This window comes from Ascaphus truei, chromosome 18, assembly GCF_040206685.1.
Source record: "Ascaphus truei isolate aAscTru1 chromosome 18, aAscTru1.hap1, whole genome shotgun sequence".
In the NCBI taxonomy this organism is placed as follows: domain Eukaryota; kingdom Metazoa; phylum Chordata; class Amphibia; order Anura; family Ascaphidae; genus Ascaphus; species Ascaphus truei.
In genome coordinates, this window is record NC_134500.1 from 33,177,396 (window position 1) to 33,194,870 (window position 17,475).

A 17,475-nucleotide genomic window follows, 5' to 3' on the forward strand; every position below is an offset into this window, starting at 1 on the left:
CTCAGCCGAAAAATGGCTTTTGCTTTCTGACACAATTTGGCTCTGGCTTTTCCATATATATAGCCAGATCACATATTTCATTGTGGCATTGTGTAGGTCTCCTGCATTTTGAAGAAAGTGTCATGTAAAAGGATTTATTATGAGTCCACCTCTCTAACGTCTTAACAACTGCCCTGTAAATCTCCGTGCAGCCTTATAATGTCTGCTTCATCCGTTTCTCAGTAAGGCACACGCCCTTTAATCCGATACGGGATATTCAGTCAGAATCCTTTTGCGATTAGACATATCTGCAAAACCTTAAACGCGATGTCCAACTTACAAGGGGAGGCCCATGAGACTTACAAGGGGAGGCCCATGAGACTTACAAGGGGGGGCCCATGAGACTTACAAGGGGAGGCCCATGAGACTTACAAGGGGGGGCCATGAGACTTACAAGGGGAGGCCCATGAGACTTACAAGGGGGGGCCCATGAGACTTACAAGGGGAGGCCCATGAGACTTACAAAGGAGGCTCAAGAGACTTACAAGGGAGGGTGGGGCCCAGGAGACTTACAAGGGGAGGCCCAGGAGACTTACAAGGGGAGGCCCAGGAGACTTACAAGGGGAGGCCAAGGAGACTTACAAGGGGGAGGGGGTGTGCAGGAGACTTACAAGGGGAGGCCCAGGAGACTTACAAGGGGGAGGGGGAGGCCCGGGAGACTTACAAGGGGAGGCCCGGGAGACTTACAAGGGGAGGCCCGGGAGACTTACAAGGGGAGGCCCGGGAGACTTAATAGGGGAGGCCCGGGAGACTTAATAGGGGAGGCCCGGGAGACTTAATAGGGGAGGCCCGGGAGACTTACAAGGGGAGGACCCAGGAGACTTACAAGGGGAGGGACCAGGAGACTTACAAGGGGAGGTCCAGGAGACTTACAAGGGGAGGCCCGGGAAACTTTCCATCCATCACTAACACTAATTAGACATTAACTCATTCCTGTCGCTCAATTCCTGATTACAGATGTCAGTGATAGTGTTTCGCGGTTGAGTGCTCCCAAGTTCTGCGTCTCCGTTTTCTCCTCCCCCCCCCCCCCCCAAGCTGAGATTGTGTGTCCCGTCAGGTTACCGGTCACCGGTCAGAGTTCAGCGTTGATAAAGACACGTGACCGTTGCAGGTTGACCCGTCTTCGCTGATCGCTGCGTCTGTCATGGCCGCACCCTGCGCCCTTGCCCTGTCCAAGCTGGTCTATCCCGAGGTGGAAGAATCCAAGTTCAAAGACGAAGATGGCGTCAAAATAGAAAAAGGGTAAAGATGAAATGTGTCAGAACGCAGGAATACCCGGGGTTAACCCCTTCACTGCCAGAGGGGCCTGGAATGCATTCCAATGCGATATAACGATATGCAGAGTGATATACTGTAATAACACGCAGAGCGATATAATAACACGCAGAGCGATATAATAACACGCAGAGATATAATAACACGCAGAGCGATATAATAACACGCAGAGTGATATACTGTAATAACACGCAGAGATATAATAACACGCAGAGCGATATAATAACACGCAGAGAGATATAATAACACGCAGAGATATAATAACACGCAGAGCGATATAATAACACGCAGAGATATAATAACACGCAGAGATATAATAACACGCAGAGCGATATAATAACATGCAGAGATATAATAACACGCAGAGCGGTATAATAACACGCAGAGATATAATAACATGCAGAGATATAATAACACGCAGAGAGATATAATAACACACAGAGATATAATAACATGCAGAGATATACTAATACGCAGAGAGATATAATAACACGCAGAGATATATAATAACACGCAGAGCGATATAATAACATACATAGCTATATAATAACACACAGAGATATAACACGAAGAGCGATATAATAACATAACATGCAGAGATATAATAACACACAGAGAGATATAATAACACGCAGAGCGGTATAATAACACACAGAGATATAATAACATAACATGCAGAGATATAATAACACACAGAGAGATATAATAACACGCAGAGCGGTATAATAACACGCAGAGCGGTATAATAACACGCAGAGAGATATAACGATATGCAGAGCGATATAACGTTATGCAGATTCTCTGCATATCGTTATATCGCTCTGCGTGTTATTATATATCTCTGCTTGTTTTTATATCACTCTGTGTATGTATGTCTTTATTTATATAGCGCCATTAATGTACATAGCGCTTCATAGTCCCCGACTCGCAGCTCTGTTCCCGGCTCTCAGCTCCTGCTCCGTCCCCGGCTCTCAGCTCCTGCTCCGTCCCCGGCTCCCAGCTCCGTCCCCGGCTCCCAGCTCCTGCTCCGGCCCCGGCTCTCGGCTCCTGCTCTGGCCCCGGCTCTCGGCTCCTGCTTGGTCCCCGGCTCTCAGCTCCTGCTCCGTCCCCGGCTCTCAGCTCCTGCTCCGGCCCCGGCTCTAAGCTCCTGTTCTGTCCCCGGCTCTCAGCTCCTGCTCCGTCCCCGGCTCTCAGCTCCTGCTCCTGCTCCGGCCCCGGCTCTCAGCTCCTGCTGCGGCCCCGGCTCTCAGCTCCTGCCCCACTTTCAGCTCCTGCTCCATCCCCGGCTCTCAGTTCCGGCCCCGGCTTTCAGCTCCTGCTCCGTCCCCAGCTCTCAGCTCCTGCTCTGTCCCCAGCTCTCAGCTCCTGCTCTGTCCCTGGCTCTCAGCTACTGCTCTGTCTCCGGCTCTCAGCTCCTGCTCTGTCTCCGGCTCTCAGCTCCGTCCCGGCTCTCAGCTCCTGCTCTGTCCCCGGCTCTCAGCTCCTGCTCTGTCCCCGGTTCTCAGCTCCTGCTCCGTCCCCGGCTCTCGGCTCCTGCTCTGTCCCCGGCTCTCAGCTCCTGCTCCGTCCCCGGCTCTCAGCTCCTGCTCTGGCCCCGGCTCTCGGCTCCTGCTCCGTCCGCGGCTCTCAGCTCCTGCTCCGGCCCCGGCTCTCGGCTCCTGCTCTGGCCCCGGCTCTCGGCTCCTGCTTGGTCCACGGCTCTCAGCTCCTGCTCCGTCCCCGGCTCTCAGCTCTAGCTCCTGCTCCGGCCCCGGCTCTCAGCTCCTGCTCTGTCTCCGGCTCTCAGCTCCGTCCCCGGCTCTCAGCTCCTGCTCTGTCCCCGGCTCTCAGCTCCTGCTCTGTCCCCGGTTCTCAGCTCCTGCTCCGTCCCCGGCTCTCGGCTCCTGCTCTGTCCCCGGCTCTCAGCTCCTGCTCCGTCCCCGGCTCTCAGCTCCTGCTCTGGCCCCGGCTCTCGGCTCCTGCTCCGTCCGCGGCTCTCAGCTCCTGCTCCGGCCCCGGCTCTCGGCTCCTGCTCTGGCCCCGGCTCTCGGCTCCTGCTTGGTCCCCGGCTCTCAGCTCCTGCTCCGTCCCCGGCTCTCAGCTCCTGCTCCGGCCCCGGCTCTAAGCTCCTGTTCTGTCCCCGGCTCTCAGCTCCTGCTCCGTCCCCGGCTCTCAGCTCCTGCTCCTGCTCCGGCCCCGGCTCTCAGCTCCTGCTGCGGCCCCGGCTCTCAGCTCCTGCCCCACTTTCAGCTCCTGCTCCATCCCCGGCTCTCAGCTCCGGCCCCGGCTTTCAGCTCCTGCTCCGTCCCCAGCTCTCAGCTCCTGCTCTGTCCCCAGCTCTCAGCTCCTGCTCTGTCCCTGGCTCTCAGCTACTGCTCTGTCTCCGGCTCTCAGCTCCTGCTCTGTCTCCGGCTCTCAGCTCCGTCCCGGCTCTCAGCTCCTGCTCTGTCCCCGGCTCTCAGCTCCTGCTCTGTCCCCGGTTCTCAGCTCCTGCTCCGTCCCCGGCTCTCGGCTCCTGCTCTGTCCCCGGCTCTCAGCTCCTGCTCCGTCCCCGGCTCTCAGCTCCTGCTCTGGCCCCGGCTCTCGGCTCCTGCTCCGTCCGCGGCTCTCAGCTCCTGCTCCGGCCCCGGCTCTCGGCTCCTGCTCTGGCCCCGGCTCTCGGCTCCTGCTTGGTCCACGGCTCTCAGCTCCTGCTCCGTCCCCGGCTCTCAGCTCTAGCTCCTGCTCCGGCCCCGGCTCTCAGCTCCTGCTCTGTCTCCGGCTCTCAGCTCCGTCCCCGGCTCTCAGCTCCTGCTCTGTCCCCGGCTCTCAGCTCCTGCTCTGTCCCCGGTTCTCAGCTCCTGCTCCGTCCCCGGCTCTCGGCTCCTGCTCTGTCCCCGGCTCTCAGCTCCTGCTCCGTCCCCGGCTCTCAGCTCCTGCTCTGGCCCCGGCTCTCGGCTCCTGCTCCGTCCGCGGCTCTCAGCTCCTGCTCCGGCCCCGGCTCTCGGCTCCTGCTCTGGCCCCGGCTCTCGGCTCCTGCTTGGTCCCCGGCTCTCAGCTCCTGCTCCGTCCCCGGCTCTCAGCTCTAGCTCCTGCTCCGGCCCCGGCTCTAAGCTCCTGTTCTGTCCCCGGCTCTCAGCTCCTGCTCCGTCCTCAGCTTTCAGCTATTGCTCTGACCCCGGCTCTCAGCTCCTGCTCCGTCCCCGGCTCTCAGCTCCTGCTCCGGCTCTCAGCTCCTGCTCCGGCCCCGGCTCTCAGCTCCTGCTCCGGCCCCACTTTCAGCTCCTGCTCCATTCCCAGCTCTCAGCTCCTGCTCCGGCCCCGGCTCTCAGCTCCTGCTCTGTCCCCGGCTCTCAGCTCCGGCCCCGGCTTTCAGCTCCTGCTACGTCCCCAGCTCTCAGCTCTTGCTCTGTCCCCGGCTCTCAGCTCCTGCTCTGTCCCTGGCTCTCAGCTCCTGCTCCGTCCCCGGCTCTCAGCTCCTGCTCTGTCCCAGGCTCTCAGCTCCTGCTCTGTCCCCGGCTCTCAGCTCCGGCCCCGGCTTTCAGCTCCTGCTCCGTCCCCAGCTCTCAGCTCCTGCTCTGTCCCCGGCTCTCAGCTCCTGCTCTGTCCCTGGCTCTTAGCTCCTGCTCCGTCCCCGGCTCTCAGCTCCTGCTCTGTCCCCGGCTCTCAGCTCCTGCTCCGTCCCTGGCTCTCAGCTCCTGCTCTGTCCCCGGCGCTCAGCTCCTGCTCTCAGCTCCTGCTCTGTCCCCTGCTCTCAGCTCCTGCTCTGTCCCCGGCTCTCAGCTCCGGCCCCGGCTTTCAGCTCCTGCTACGTCCCCAGCTCTCAGCTCTTGCTCTGTCCCCGGCTCTCAGCTCCTGCTCTGTCCCTGGCTCTCAGCTCCTGCTCCGTCCCCGGCTCTCAGCTCCTGCTCTGTCCCCGGCTCTCAGCTCCTGCTCCGTCCCTGGCTCTCAGCTCCTGCTCTGTCCCCGGCGCTCAGCTCCTGCTCTCAGCTCCTGCTCCGGCCCCGGCTCTCAGCTCCTGCTCTGTCCCCGGCTCTCAGCTCCGGCCCCGGCTTTCAGCTCCTGCTACGTCCCCAGCTCTCAGCTCTTGCTCTGTCCCCGGCTCTCAGCTCCTGCTCTGTCCCTGGCTCTCAGCTCCTGCTCCGTCCCCGGCTCTCAGCTCCTGCTCTGTCCCAGGCTCTCAGCTCCTGCTCTGTCCCCGGCTCTCAGCTCCGGCCCCGGCTTTCAGCTCCTGCTCCGTCCCCAGCTCTCAGCTCCTGCTCTGTCCCCGGCTCTCAGCTCCTGCTCTGTCCCTGGCTCTTAGCTCCTGCTCCGTCCCCGGCTCTCAGCTCCTGCTCTGTCCCCGGCTCTCAGCTCCTGCTCCGTCCCTGGCTCTCAGCTCCTGCTCTGTCCCCGGCGCTCAGCTCCTGCTCTCAGCTCCTGCTCTGTCCCCTGCTCTCAGCTCCTGCTCTGTCCCCGGCTCTCAGCTCCGGCCCCGGCTTTCAGCTCCTGCTCCGTCCCCAGCTCTCAGCTCCTGCTCTGTCCCCGGCTCTCAGCTCCTGCTCCGTCCCCAGCTCTCAGCTTCTGCTCTGTCCCCAGCTCTCAGCTCCTGCTCTGTCCCTGGCTCTCAGCTCCTGCTCTGTCCCCGGCTCTCAGCTCCTGCTCTCAGCTCCTGCTCTGTCCCCAGCTCTCAGCTCCTGCTCTGTCCCCGGCTCTCAGCTCCGGCCCCGGCTTTCAGCTCCTGCTCCTGCTCCGTCCCCAGCTCTCAGCTCCTGCTCTGTCCCCAGCTCTCAGCTCCTGCTCTGTCCCTGGCTCTTAGCTCCTGCTCCGTCCCCGGCTCTCAGCTCCTGCTCCGTCCCTGGCTCTCAGCTACTGCTCCGTCCCCAGCTCTCAGCTCCTGCTCCGTCCCCAGCTCTCGGCTCCTGCTCTGTCCCCGGCTCTCAACTCCTGCTCTGTCCCCGGCTCTCAGCTCCTGCTCCGTCCCTGGCTCTCAGCTCCTGCTCTGTCCCCGGCTCTCAGCTCCTGCTCTGTCCCCGGCTCTCAGCTGCTCTGTCCCCGGCTCTCAGCTCCGGCCCCAGCTCCGGCTCTCACATTTCATGAAGCCATTTTCTTTTTGTTGTAGAGAAGAGAGGAACTTGCTCGAAGCCGCCAGTAACGGGGCATCTGCCTCCATTGGGCTGGTCGCCAACATTGCAGCCAATCTGATTGCGTTCATGGCCCTGCTGGAGTTTATCAACTCTGCGTTCTCCTGGCTGGGCGGGATGGTCAACTACCCCCAACTCACACTCCAGGTGAGAAAGCGGGCGTCACTGATCTGAAGTGCCCTCCGATGCATTTAGACAGCGGTATTGGTATTAAGAAAGCAGGGTGCTGATACAAATACTGCCTTCAATGTGCTTCAAATAAGACAAACCGCTGCACATTGTATCAAGAATAATATTATAAATGTGAAGGAAACAGAAAAGCCGCCAACGTTTCATTCCTCAGCCATGATCAGGGTTATAATGCACCAGCGATCCCGTCACACCGGGATTATATCAAACAATAGAGTATGGGGAGTGAACCCCGTGAAGTCCGGTGCTCAACAAGGTATAAAGCTGGGTATATTGAGTACTTTTGCAACCTCAGAGGTATATGGACAAGATGAAACAACGATCCCACTGCTGATAAAATATAAATAGCTTTAGAAGTATAGCCGAGGAAGCATATAACCAGACTAACGCAGCCAAGGAGGGGGGCCCGTTTTGCAGGAAGGAAAACAGAGACAAGACATAAAGCCGTATAAGACTCCCGTCATGTACTCATAAAGTAACCTAAACCTGCTGCCCTTACCCGCCCGGCGTCTGTGTTGCTCCCTCGTTGGCGTCCCGGTCTGAGCTCCACAGCGGCTGCGCTCCGGAATGACGTCACCGCTGGCGCCGGCTTGCTTGCTCCGGGACCTCCTGGATACGTCACGGATAGCGGCGAACCCTCGCAACAGCAGAGGGAAGTAGCTCCGTGACCAGAAACCTCCAAGGCAGGGGATCGTTGGCGTGCTCCAGCCGGATAGTAAAACAGCAGCAGAAGGTAAGTTTGTAGGCGGGCACTGCAAAATCAGGATCTCAGCCACAAATTAAGAATAAAATCAGCTTTATTTGGACATGTTGCTGGACATCAGAGACTCCTGTTTCTCTGACGCGTTTCGTTCCTAGTAGGAACTTTATCAAACTACAAACTTACCTTCTGCTTATATCAAACAATGTCCAGAACAATGGAGAAGGAGCGGCTCAGTGAGTAAAGACACTGACTGGCACTGAGTGTGAAGCAGGGGAACCTGGGAGAAGGAGCGGCTCAGTGAGTAAAGACACTGACTGGCACTGAGTGTGAAGCAGGGGAACCTGGGAGAGGGAGCGGCTCAGTGAGTAAAGACACTGACTGGCACTGAGTGTGAAGCAGGGGAACCTGGGAGAAGGAGCGGCTCAGTGAGTAAAGACACTGACTGGCACTGAGTGTGAAGCAGGGGAACCTGGGAGAAGGAGCGGCTCAGTGAGTAAAGACACTGACTGGCACTGAGTGTGAAGCCGGGGAGCCTGGGAGAAGGAGCGGCTCAGTGAGTAAAGACACTGACTGGCACTGAGTGTGAAGCAGGGGAACCTGGGAGAAGGAGCGGCTCAGTGAGTAAAGACACTGACTGGCACTGAGTGTGAAGCAGGGGAACCTGGGAGAAGGAGCGGCTCAGTGAGTAAAGACACTGACTGGCACTGAGTGTGAAGCCGGGGAGCCTGGGAGAAGGAGCGGCTCAGTGAGTAAAGACACTGACTGGCACTGAGTGTGAAGCAGGGGAGACTGGTTCAATTCCGGGTGTTGGCTCCTTGTGACCTTGGGCAGTCACTTTATCTCCCTGTGCCTCAGGCACCAAAAACATAGATTGTAAGCTCTGCGGGGCAGGGACCTGCAAAATGTCTCTGTAAAGCGCCACGTAAAACTTATAACATATAGCCTTGTCAGGGATACTTTAATCCAGGGGTGCGCAAACTGGCGTTTCTGGGATCTTCAGGATGTTAAATCTTCACAATGGCAACAACTGAGTTCTCCTAAAAAGTATACGTTTGTTTCCTGGTTTGTTTTTTGGCTGTTTATGTAAATGTGCCTATATCAGGGACGAGCTTACTGCCAGCCAAGGCTGTGGGACCTCGGATAGCGAGGGGTTAATCCGTGCCTATATCAGGGACGAGCTTACTGCCAGCCAAGGCTGTGGGACCTCGGATAGCGAGGGGTTAATCCCTGCCTATATCAGGGACGAGCTTACTGCCAGCCAAGGCTGTGGGACCTCGGATAGCGGGGGGTTAATCCGTGCCTGTATCAGGGACCAGTTTACTGCCAGCCAAGGCTGTGGGACCTCGGATAGCGAGGGGTTAATCCGTGCCTATATCAGGGACGAGCTTACTGCCAGCCAAGGCTGTGGGACCTCGGATAGCGAGGGGTTAATCCGTGCCTATATCAGGGACCAGCTTACTGCCAGCCAAGGCTGTGGGACCTCGGATAGCGAGGGGTTAATCCGTGCCTATATCAGGGACCATCTTACTGCCAGCCAAGGCTGTGGGACCTCGGATAGCGAGGGGTTAATCCGTGCCTATATCAGGGACCAGTTTACTGCCAGCCAAGGCTGTGGGACCTCGGATAGCGAGGGGTTAATCCGTGCCTATATCAGGGACCAGCTTACTGCCAGCCAAGGCTGTGGGACCTCGGATAGCGAGGGGTTAATCCGTGCCTATATCAGGGACCAGCTTACTGCCAGCCAAGGCTGTGGGACCTCGGATAGCGAGGGGTTAATCCGTGCCTATATCAGGGACCAGTTTACTGCCAGCCAAGGCTGTGGGACCTCGGATAGCGAGGGGTTAATCCGTGCCTATATCAGGGACCAGTTTACTGCCAGCCAAGGCTGTGGGACCTCGGATAGCGAGGGGTTAATCCGTGCCTATATCAGGGACGAGCTTACTGCCAGCCAAGGCTGTGGGACCTCGGATAGCGAGGGGTTAATCCGTGCCTATATCAGGGACCAGCTTACTGCCAGCCAAGGCTGTGGGACCTCGGATAGCGAGGGGTTAATCCGTGCCTATATCAGGGACCAGCTTACTGCCAGCCAAGGCTGTGGGACCTCGGATAGCGAGGGGTTAATCCGTGCCTATATCAGGGACGAGCTTACTGCCAGCCAAGGCTGTGGGACCTCGGATAGCGAGGGGTTAATCCGTGCCTATATCAGGGACCAGCTTACTGCCAGCCAAGGCTGTGGGACCTCGGATAGCGAGGGGTTAATCCGTGCCTATATCAGAGACAAGCTTACTGCCAGCCAAGGCTGTGGGACCTCGGATAGCGAGGGGTTAATCCGTGCCTGTATCAGGGACCAGCTTACTGCCAGCCAAGGCTGTGAGACCTCGGATAGCGAGGGGTTAATCCGTGCCTATATCAGGGACCAGCTTACTGCCAGCCAAGGCTGTGGGACCTCGGATAGCGAGGGGTTAATCCGTGCCTATATCAGGGACGAGCTTACTGCCAGCCAAGGCTGTGGGACCTCGGATAGCGAGGGGTTAATCCGTGCCTATATCAGGGACGGGCTTACTGCCAGCCAAGGCTGTGGGACCTCGGATAGCGAGGGGTTAATCCGTGCCTATATCAGGGACCAGCTTACTGCCAGCCAAGGCTGTGGGACCTCGGATAGCGAGGGGTTAATCCGTGCCTATATCAGGGACCAGCTTACTGCCAGCCAAGGCTGTGGGACCTCGGATAGCGAGGGGTTAATCCGTGCCTATATCAGGGACGAGCTTACTGCCAGCCAAGGCTGTGGGACCTCGGATAGCGAGGGGTTAATCCGTGCCTATATCAGGGACCAGCTTACTGCCAGCCAAGGCTGTGGGACCTCGGATAGCGAGGGGTTAATCCGTGCCTATATCAGGGACCAGCTTACTGCCAGCCAAGGCTGTGGGACCTCGGATAGCGAGGGGTTAATCCGTGCCTATATCAGGGACGAGCTTACTGCCAGCCAAGGCTGTGGGACCTCGGATAGCGAGGGGTTAATCCGTGCCTATATCAGGGACCAGCTTACTGCCAGCCAAGGCTGTGGGACCTCGGATAGCGAGGGGTTAATCCGTGCCTATATCAGAGACAAGCTTACTGCCAGCCAAGGCTGTGGGACCTCGGATAGCGAGGGGTTAATCCGTGCCTGTATCAGGGACCAGCTTACTGCCAGCCAAGGCTGTGAGACCTCGGATAGCGAGGGGTTAATCCGTGCCTATATCAGGGACCAGCTTACTGCCAGCCAAGGCTGTGGGACCTCGGATAGCGAGGGGTTAATCCGTGCCTATATCAGGGACGGGCTTACTGCCAGCCAAGGCTGTGGGACCTCGGATAGCGAGGGGTTAACCCCTGCCTGAAACAAGCACGGCTGAAGCCTGTCAGAAAGGGCTTATAAAAGCCAAGAAAGCCAGAGCACGTGGTCTGCTGCAGTTGAGAGAAAGCTGTGCTGCTGAGACAGGGCTCCTCAGGGCTCAGGTCTGGGTCCCTGACCATGAATAGGGAAACCCACTTTGTATACATGTTCATATACTTTCATGTGCTGGACTGCCTGTTGGAAAGCTGTATGTTGCTGGTGTCCTATTTGGCTATCTGCTCCTCTCCAATACTGACCTCGGCAAAGCACCACGACGATCCGCTCTTCTCCAATCCAGACCACGGCTAAGTACCTCCTACGATCCGCTACTCTCCAACTCTGACCTCGGAAAGTATTACTGACCATCCAGACCTCTCCTACCCTGACCAATCTACACTCCAGATGTGCCCACGCGGCTGTGGGTTGGTGTTATCTCTAATCCCCATCTCGGCCTCGTGGTCACGCCTTGTTTGTGGTGAGCACTCTGTTACAGAGCTCCCTGGAGACCGCTCCCGGCATTAAGTGTGCATTTCCAGTGAGAGGCTGGGAGTGGGACGGCGACATTGGTAATATACAACCCGCCGCAGGGAGATCGGTAGAGCCAGGCTCTGCCCGATGCCCTGGTAGTAGCCAGGGAAGAAGACTCCGTGGAGCAGGGGGAGATAGGTCCCCAGCTTGCAGCTCCCCAGCAGGAGCAGAGGCAAGAGGTCGTGGAGAGAGAGTGGGTCCTGGTTCCGGAGAAGCTGGGCAGGGCTGAGCCACCTGATTGCCCTGTCAACACCAGGGACCACAGATCCCTCCACCGGACCACGTACAGGGTCTCGGCGGAGAGAGAACAGATTACAGAGAGGGAGATAGGGGAGATGCAGGGCTACTGTAGAAGGGGGGAGAGCCAGTTTAGAGTCCCAGACAGACCCTTGACTGAGGTGACCAAGAGGCGGCTCGAGGTGCTGGCAGCCTGGTCCCCCAAGTTCGGGGCAGTGTTACAGGCTCTGCCAATGTACCTGGCTACTGCTTGGGCTCTGGAGCGCTGGCAGCCCTATGTATGTGGAAACCCCTCCCAGTGATCGTGGATCACAGCCCTTGGAGTGGATACACAGGGTGGCGGGAGGAGACTGGGATGTTGCTGCGGTGGTGCCTTGCCCTACAGCACTTGGACTTTGCTAAGGCCAAGAAGCCCGGCAATGCCGGAGAACTTTCCCGGCTAAATAGTCTCCGCCTCGGCCCTAGGATCTCAAGGACTGCTCGGCTTAGGAAGCCACCTGATAAAGTGGCTATCCTAGAGCCTTTATCTTGAGAGGGGAGATGTGACGGTAGGGGTGGCTGACATCACCAAATAAAGGTAAAGCCCAGCTAGCTACCCCATGAACCCCATGATACTGCACCGACACACTTTATCCGAGCAAATACCCGGTATGTACCTGGCAGATACCTGGAATGCGCCGCTCCTCACCTCTGACAAGCCCCGTTGCATTTGCCTTCCCAGCCTGGGTTCATGCCTGGCTGATGGGTGGCTGATCTGTTAAATGATAATGATTAGGATTTAATAGGCTGCAATGCTTCGCGTGTCTACCAGATGGCATAAATTCATGAATTGTAATGCAGTATATATATATATACTGTGCAGTATTGCAGCCAGCTGGAATAAAATGCTTCAATCCCGGCTTGGAAAATAACTCAATGCACTCGGGCAGAAAACAGTCACAAACCTCAATACACCTGGGTATACCCGAATTCGTGGGACTAGCCGAGCTCGAATAAAGTGTGTCGCCAGTGTATCTCTGTGCTGAGACCTGGGAGGGGGGGATATCTCTGTGTGCTGAGACCTGGGAGGGGGGGATATCTCTGTGTGCTGAGACCTTGGAGGGGGGGATATCTCGGTGTGCTGAGACCCGGGAGGGGGGGATATCTCTGTGTGCTGAGACCCGGGAAGGGGGGATATCTTTGTGATATCTCTGTGTGCGCAGACCTTGGAGGGGGGGGATATCTCGGTGTGCTGAGACCCGGGAAGGGGGGATATCTCTGTGTGCTGAGACCCGGGAGGGGGGGTGATATCTCTGTGTGATGAGCAGGAGTTTACGCAGGCAAATCCCCCTCTCTCCTACATCTGTATTGGCTCTAACAGGGACAGGGTGCGCTAGAGGCGGAGCAAACACTCGATTGACAGACCCCCACCCCCATTCAGAGACCCCGGTGAAAAGAAAATACTTATTAATGTAATCAAACAAAACAGACAAATGTTGCTTTAAGGCTGGTTACATCTGTTTGAGGAGGAATATGTGTGTATGAGATTTCTAGAAGGGCCTGCAATACCTGTACATTTATTCAGTAACCGGAGCGTTTTCCCTGTATGATCACCTTTTCCTCTGCCTCTCTGCCCAACTCCAGTTGATCCTCTCCTACGTCTTCATGCCCGTGGCCTTCATGATGGGCGTAGAGTGGAGAGAAGCGGCCATGGTGGGCGAGATGCTGGGAACGAAGCTCATTCTGAATGAGTTTGTGGCTTACCGACAGCTGGCTGAATACAAGGACAGACGCCTGTCAGGAGTGGAGGAGTGGATAGACGGAAACAAGCAGTGGTTATCGGCAAGTACAGGACACATAGGGGTCACACATTATACACGTATAGGACAGATACAGGTCACACATTATACACGTATAGGACAGCTACAGGTCACACATTATACATGTAGAGGACAGATAGGAGGTTACACATTATACACGTATAGGACAGATACGGGGTTACACATTATACACGTATAGGACAGATAGGAGGTTACACATTATACACGTATAGGACAGATACGGGGTTACACATTATACACGTATAGGACAGATACAGGGTCACACATTATACACGTATAGGACAGATACAGGGTCACACATTATACACGTATAGGACAGATACGGGGTTACACATTATACACGTATAGGACAGATAGGAGGTTACACATTATACACGTATAGGACAGATACGGGGTTACACATTATACACGTATAGGACAGATAGGAGGTCACACATTATACACGTATAGGACAGATACAGGTCACACATTATACACGTATAGGACAGATACAGGTCACACATTATACACGTATAGGACAGATAGGAGGTTACACATTATACACGTATAGGACAGATACGGGGTTACACATTATACGCGTATAGGACAGATAGGAGGTTACACATTATACACGTATAGGACAGATAGGAGGTTACACATTATACACGTATAGGACAGATAGGAGGTTACACATTATACATGTATAGGACAGATAGGAGGTTACACATTATACACGTATAGGACAGATACAGGGTCACACATTATACACGTATAGGACAGATAGGAGGTCACACATTATACACGTATAGGACAGATACAGGTCACACATTATACACGTATAGGACAGATACGGGGTTACACATTATACACGTATAGGACAGATAGGAGGTCACACATTATACACGTATAGGACAGATACAGGTCACACATTATACACGTATAGGACAGATACAGGTCACACATTATACACGTACTGTATAGGACAGATACGGGGTTACACATTATACATGTATAGGACAGATAGGAGGTTACACATTATACACGTATAGGACAGATAGGAGGTTACACATTATACACGTATATGACAGATAGGAGGTTACACATTATACACGTATAGGACAGATAGGAGGTTACACATTATACACGTATAGGACAGATAGGAGGTTACACATTATACACGTATAGGACAGATAGGAGGTTACACATTATACACGTATAGGACAGATACAGGGTCACACATTATACACATATAGGACAGATACAGGGTCACACATTAAACACGTATAGGACAGATACAGGTCACACATTATACACGTATAGGACAGATACGGGGTTGCACATTATACACGTAGAGGACAGATAGGAGGTCACACATTATACACGTATAGGACAGATACAGGGTCACACATTATACACATATAGGACAGATACAGGGTCACACATTATACACATATAGGACAGATACGGGGTTGCACATTATACACGTATAGGACAGATACAGGGTCACACATTATACACGTATAGGACAGATACAGGGTCACACATTATACACGTATAGGACAGATACAGGGTCACACATTATACACGTATAGGACAGATACAGGGTCACACATTATACACGTATAGGACAGATACAGGGTTACACATTATACACGCTGTGTGCAGTAACACATATAGGACAGATACGGGGTAACACATTATACACGCTGTGTGCAGTAACACATATAGGATAGATACGGGGTAACACATTATACACGCTGTGTGCAGTAACACATATAGGACAGATACGGGGTTACACATTATACACACTGTGTGCAGTAACACATATAGGACAGATACGGGGTTACACATTATACACGCTGTGTGCAGTAACACATATAGGACAGATACGGGGTTACACATTATACACGCTGTGTGCAGTAACACATATAGGACAGATACGGGGTTACACATTATACACGCTGTGTGCAGTAACACATATAGGACAGATACGGGGTAACACATTATACACGCTGTGTGCAGTAACACATATAGGATAGATACGGGGTAACACATTATACACGCTGTGTGCAGTAACACATATAGGACAGATACGGGGTTACACATTATACACACTGTGTGCAGTAACACATATAGGACAGATACGGGGTTACACATTATACACGCTGTGTGCAGTAACACATATAGGACAGATACGGGGTTACACATTATACACGCTGTGTGCAGTAACACATATAGGACAGATACGGGGTTACATATTATACACGCTGTGTGCAGTAACACATATAGGACAGATACGGGGTTACATATTATACACGCTGTGTGCAGTAACACATATAGGACAGATACGGGGTTACACATTATACACGCTGTGTGCAGTAACACATATAGGACAGATACGGGGTAACACATTATACACGCTGTGTGCAGTAACACATATAGGACAGATACGGGGTAACACATTATACACGCTGTGTGCAGTAACACATATAGGACAGATACGGGGTTACATATTATACACGCTGTGTGCAGTAACACATATAGGACAGATACGGGGTTACACATTATACACGCTGTGTGCAGTAACACATATAGGACAGATACGGGGTTACACATTATACACGCTGTGTGCAGTAACACATATAGGACAGATACGGGGTTACATATTATACACGCTGTGTGCAGTAACACATATAGGACAGATACGGGGTTACACATTATACACGCTGTGTGCAGTAACACATATAGGACAGATACGGGGTAACACATTATACACGCTGTGTGCAGTAACACATATAGGACAGATACGGGGTTACACATTATACACGCTGTGTGCAGTAACACATATAGGACAGATACGGGGTTACACATTATACACGCTGTGTGCAGTAACACATATAGGACAGATACGGGGTAACACATTATACACGCTGTGTGCAGTAACACATATAGGACAGATACGGGGTAACACATTATACACGCTGTGTGCAGTAACACATATAGGACAGATACGGGGTAACACATTATACACGCTGTGTGCAGTAACACATATAGGACAGATACGGGGTTACACATTATACACGCTGTGTGCAGTAACACATATAGGACAGATACGGGGTTACACATTATACACGCTGTGTGCAGTAACACATATAGGACAGATACGGGGTTACACATTATACACGCTGTGTGCAGTAACACATATAGGACAGATACGGGGTAACACATTATACACGCTGTGTGCAGTAACACATATAGGACAGATACGGGGTAACACATTATACACGCTGTGTGCAGTAACACATATAGGACAGATACGGGGTAACACATTATACACGCTGTGTGCAGTAACACATATAGGACAGATACGGGGTAACACATTATACATGCTGTTGTTGTCGGCAAGTTGGCACTATCACACCTGAATGAATAAACCCGTCACTGCATCAATATATCCTGTTTATTTGTGTCCGTTTTGCTCCAGTAAGCAGTATGGGGGGAGGGGGGATTATAGGGGAGGTATGAGGGGAGAGAGGTTATAGGAGAGGTACGGGGGAGAGAGGTTATAGGAGAGGTACGGAGAGGAGAGGTTATAGGAGAGGTACAGGGGACAGAGGTTATAGGAGAGGTACGGGGGAGAGAGGTTATAGGAGAGGTACGGGGGACAGAGGTTATAGGAGAGGTACGGGGGAGAGAGGTTATAGGAGAGGTACGGGGACAGAGGTTATAGGAGAGGTACGGGGGAGAGAGGTTATAGGAGAGTTACATGGGAGAGAGGTTATAGGAGAGGTACGGGGGAGAGAGGTTATAGGAGAGGAACGGAGGAGAGGGGTTATAGGAGAGGTACGGGGGAGAGAGGTTATAGGAGAGGTACGGGGACAGAGGTTATAGGAGAGGTACGGGGGAGAGAGGTTATAGGAGAGTTACATGGGAGAGAGGTTATAGGAGAGGTACGGAGGAGAGAGGTTATAGGAGAGGAACGGAGGAGAGGGGTTATAGGAGAGGTACGGAGGAGAGAGGTTATAGGAGAGGAACGGAGGAGAGAGGTTATAGGAGAGGTACGGAGGAGAGAGATACGGGGGAGAGGTTATAGGAGAGGTACAGAGGAGAGAGGTTATAGGAGAGGAACGGAGGAGAGAGGTTATAGGAGAGGTACGGAGGAGAGAGATACGGGGGAGAGGTTATAGGAGAGGTACAGAGGAGAGAGGTTATAGGAGAGGAACGGAGGAGAGAGGTTACAGGAGAGGTACGGGG

At 54.1% G+C, this 17,475-nt stretch overlaps 1 protein-coding gene across 4 annotated transcripts in view; it reads left to right on the top strand.

The window, feature by feature from the left end:
* The window catches only part of LOC142469133 (sodium/nucleoside cotransporter 1-like), a 135,367-nt gene that overhangs the window by 72,069 nt on the left and 45,823 nt on the right, over positions 1 to 17,475 (top strand). For 3 of the 4 annotated variants that reach the window (XM_075576067.1, XM_075576066.1, XM_075576068.1), the window contains 3 exons: positions 1,151 to 1,281; positions 6,374 to 6,542; positions 13,046 to 13,243. In XM_075576067.1, coding sequence (XP_075432182.1) covers positions 1,151 to 1,281; positions 6,374 to 6,542; positions 13,046 to 13,243 — 498 coding nt within the window. The remainder of the gene's footprint in view (positions 1 to 1,150; positions 1,282 to 6,373; positions 6,543 to 13,045; positions 13,244 to 17,475) is intronic. The other variant, XM_075576069.1, reaches the window with a different exon arrangement.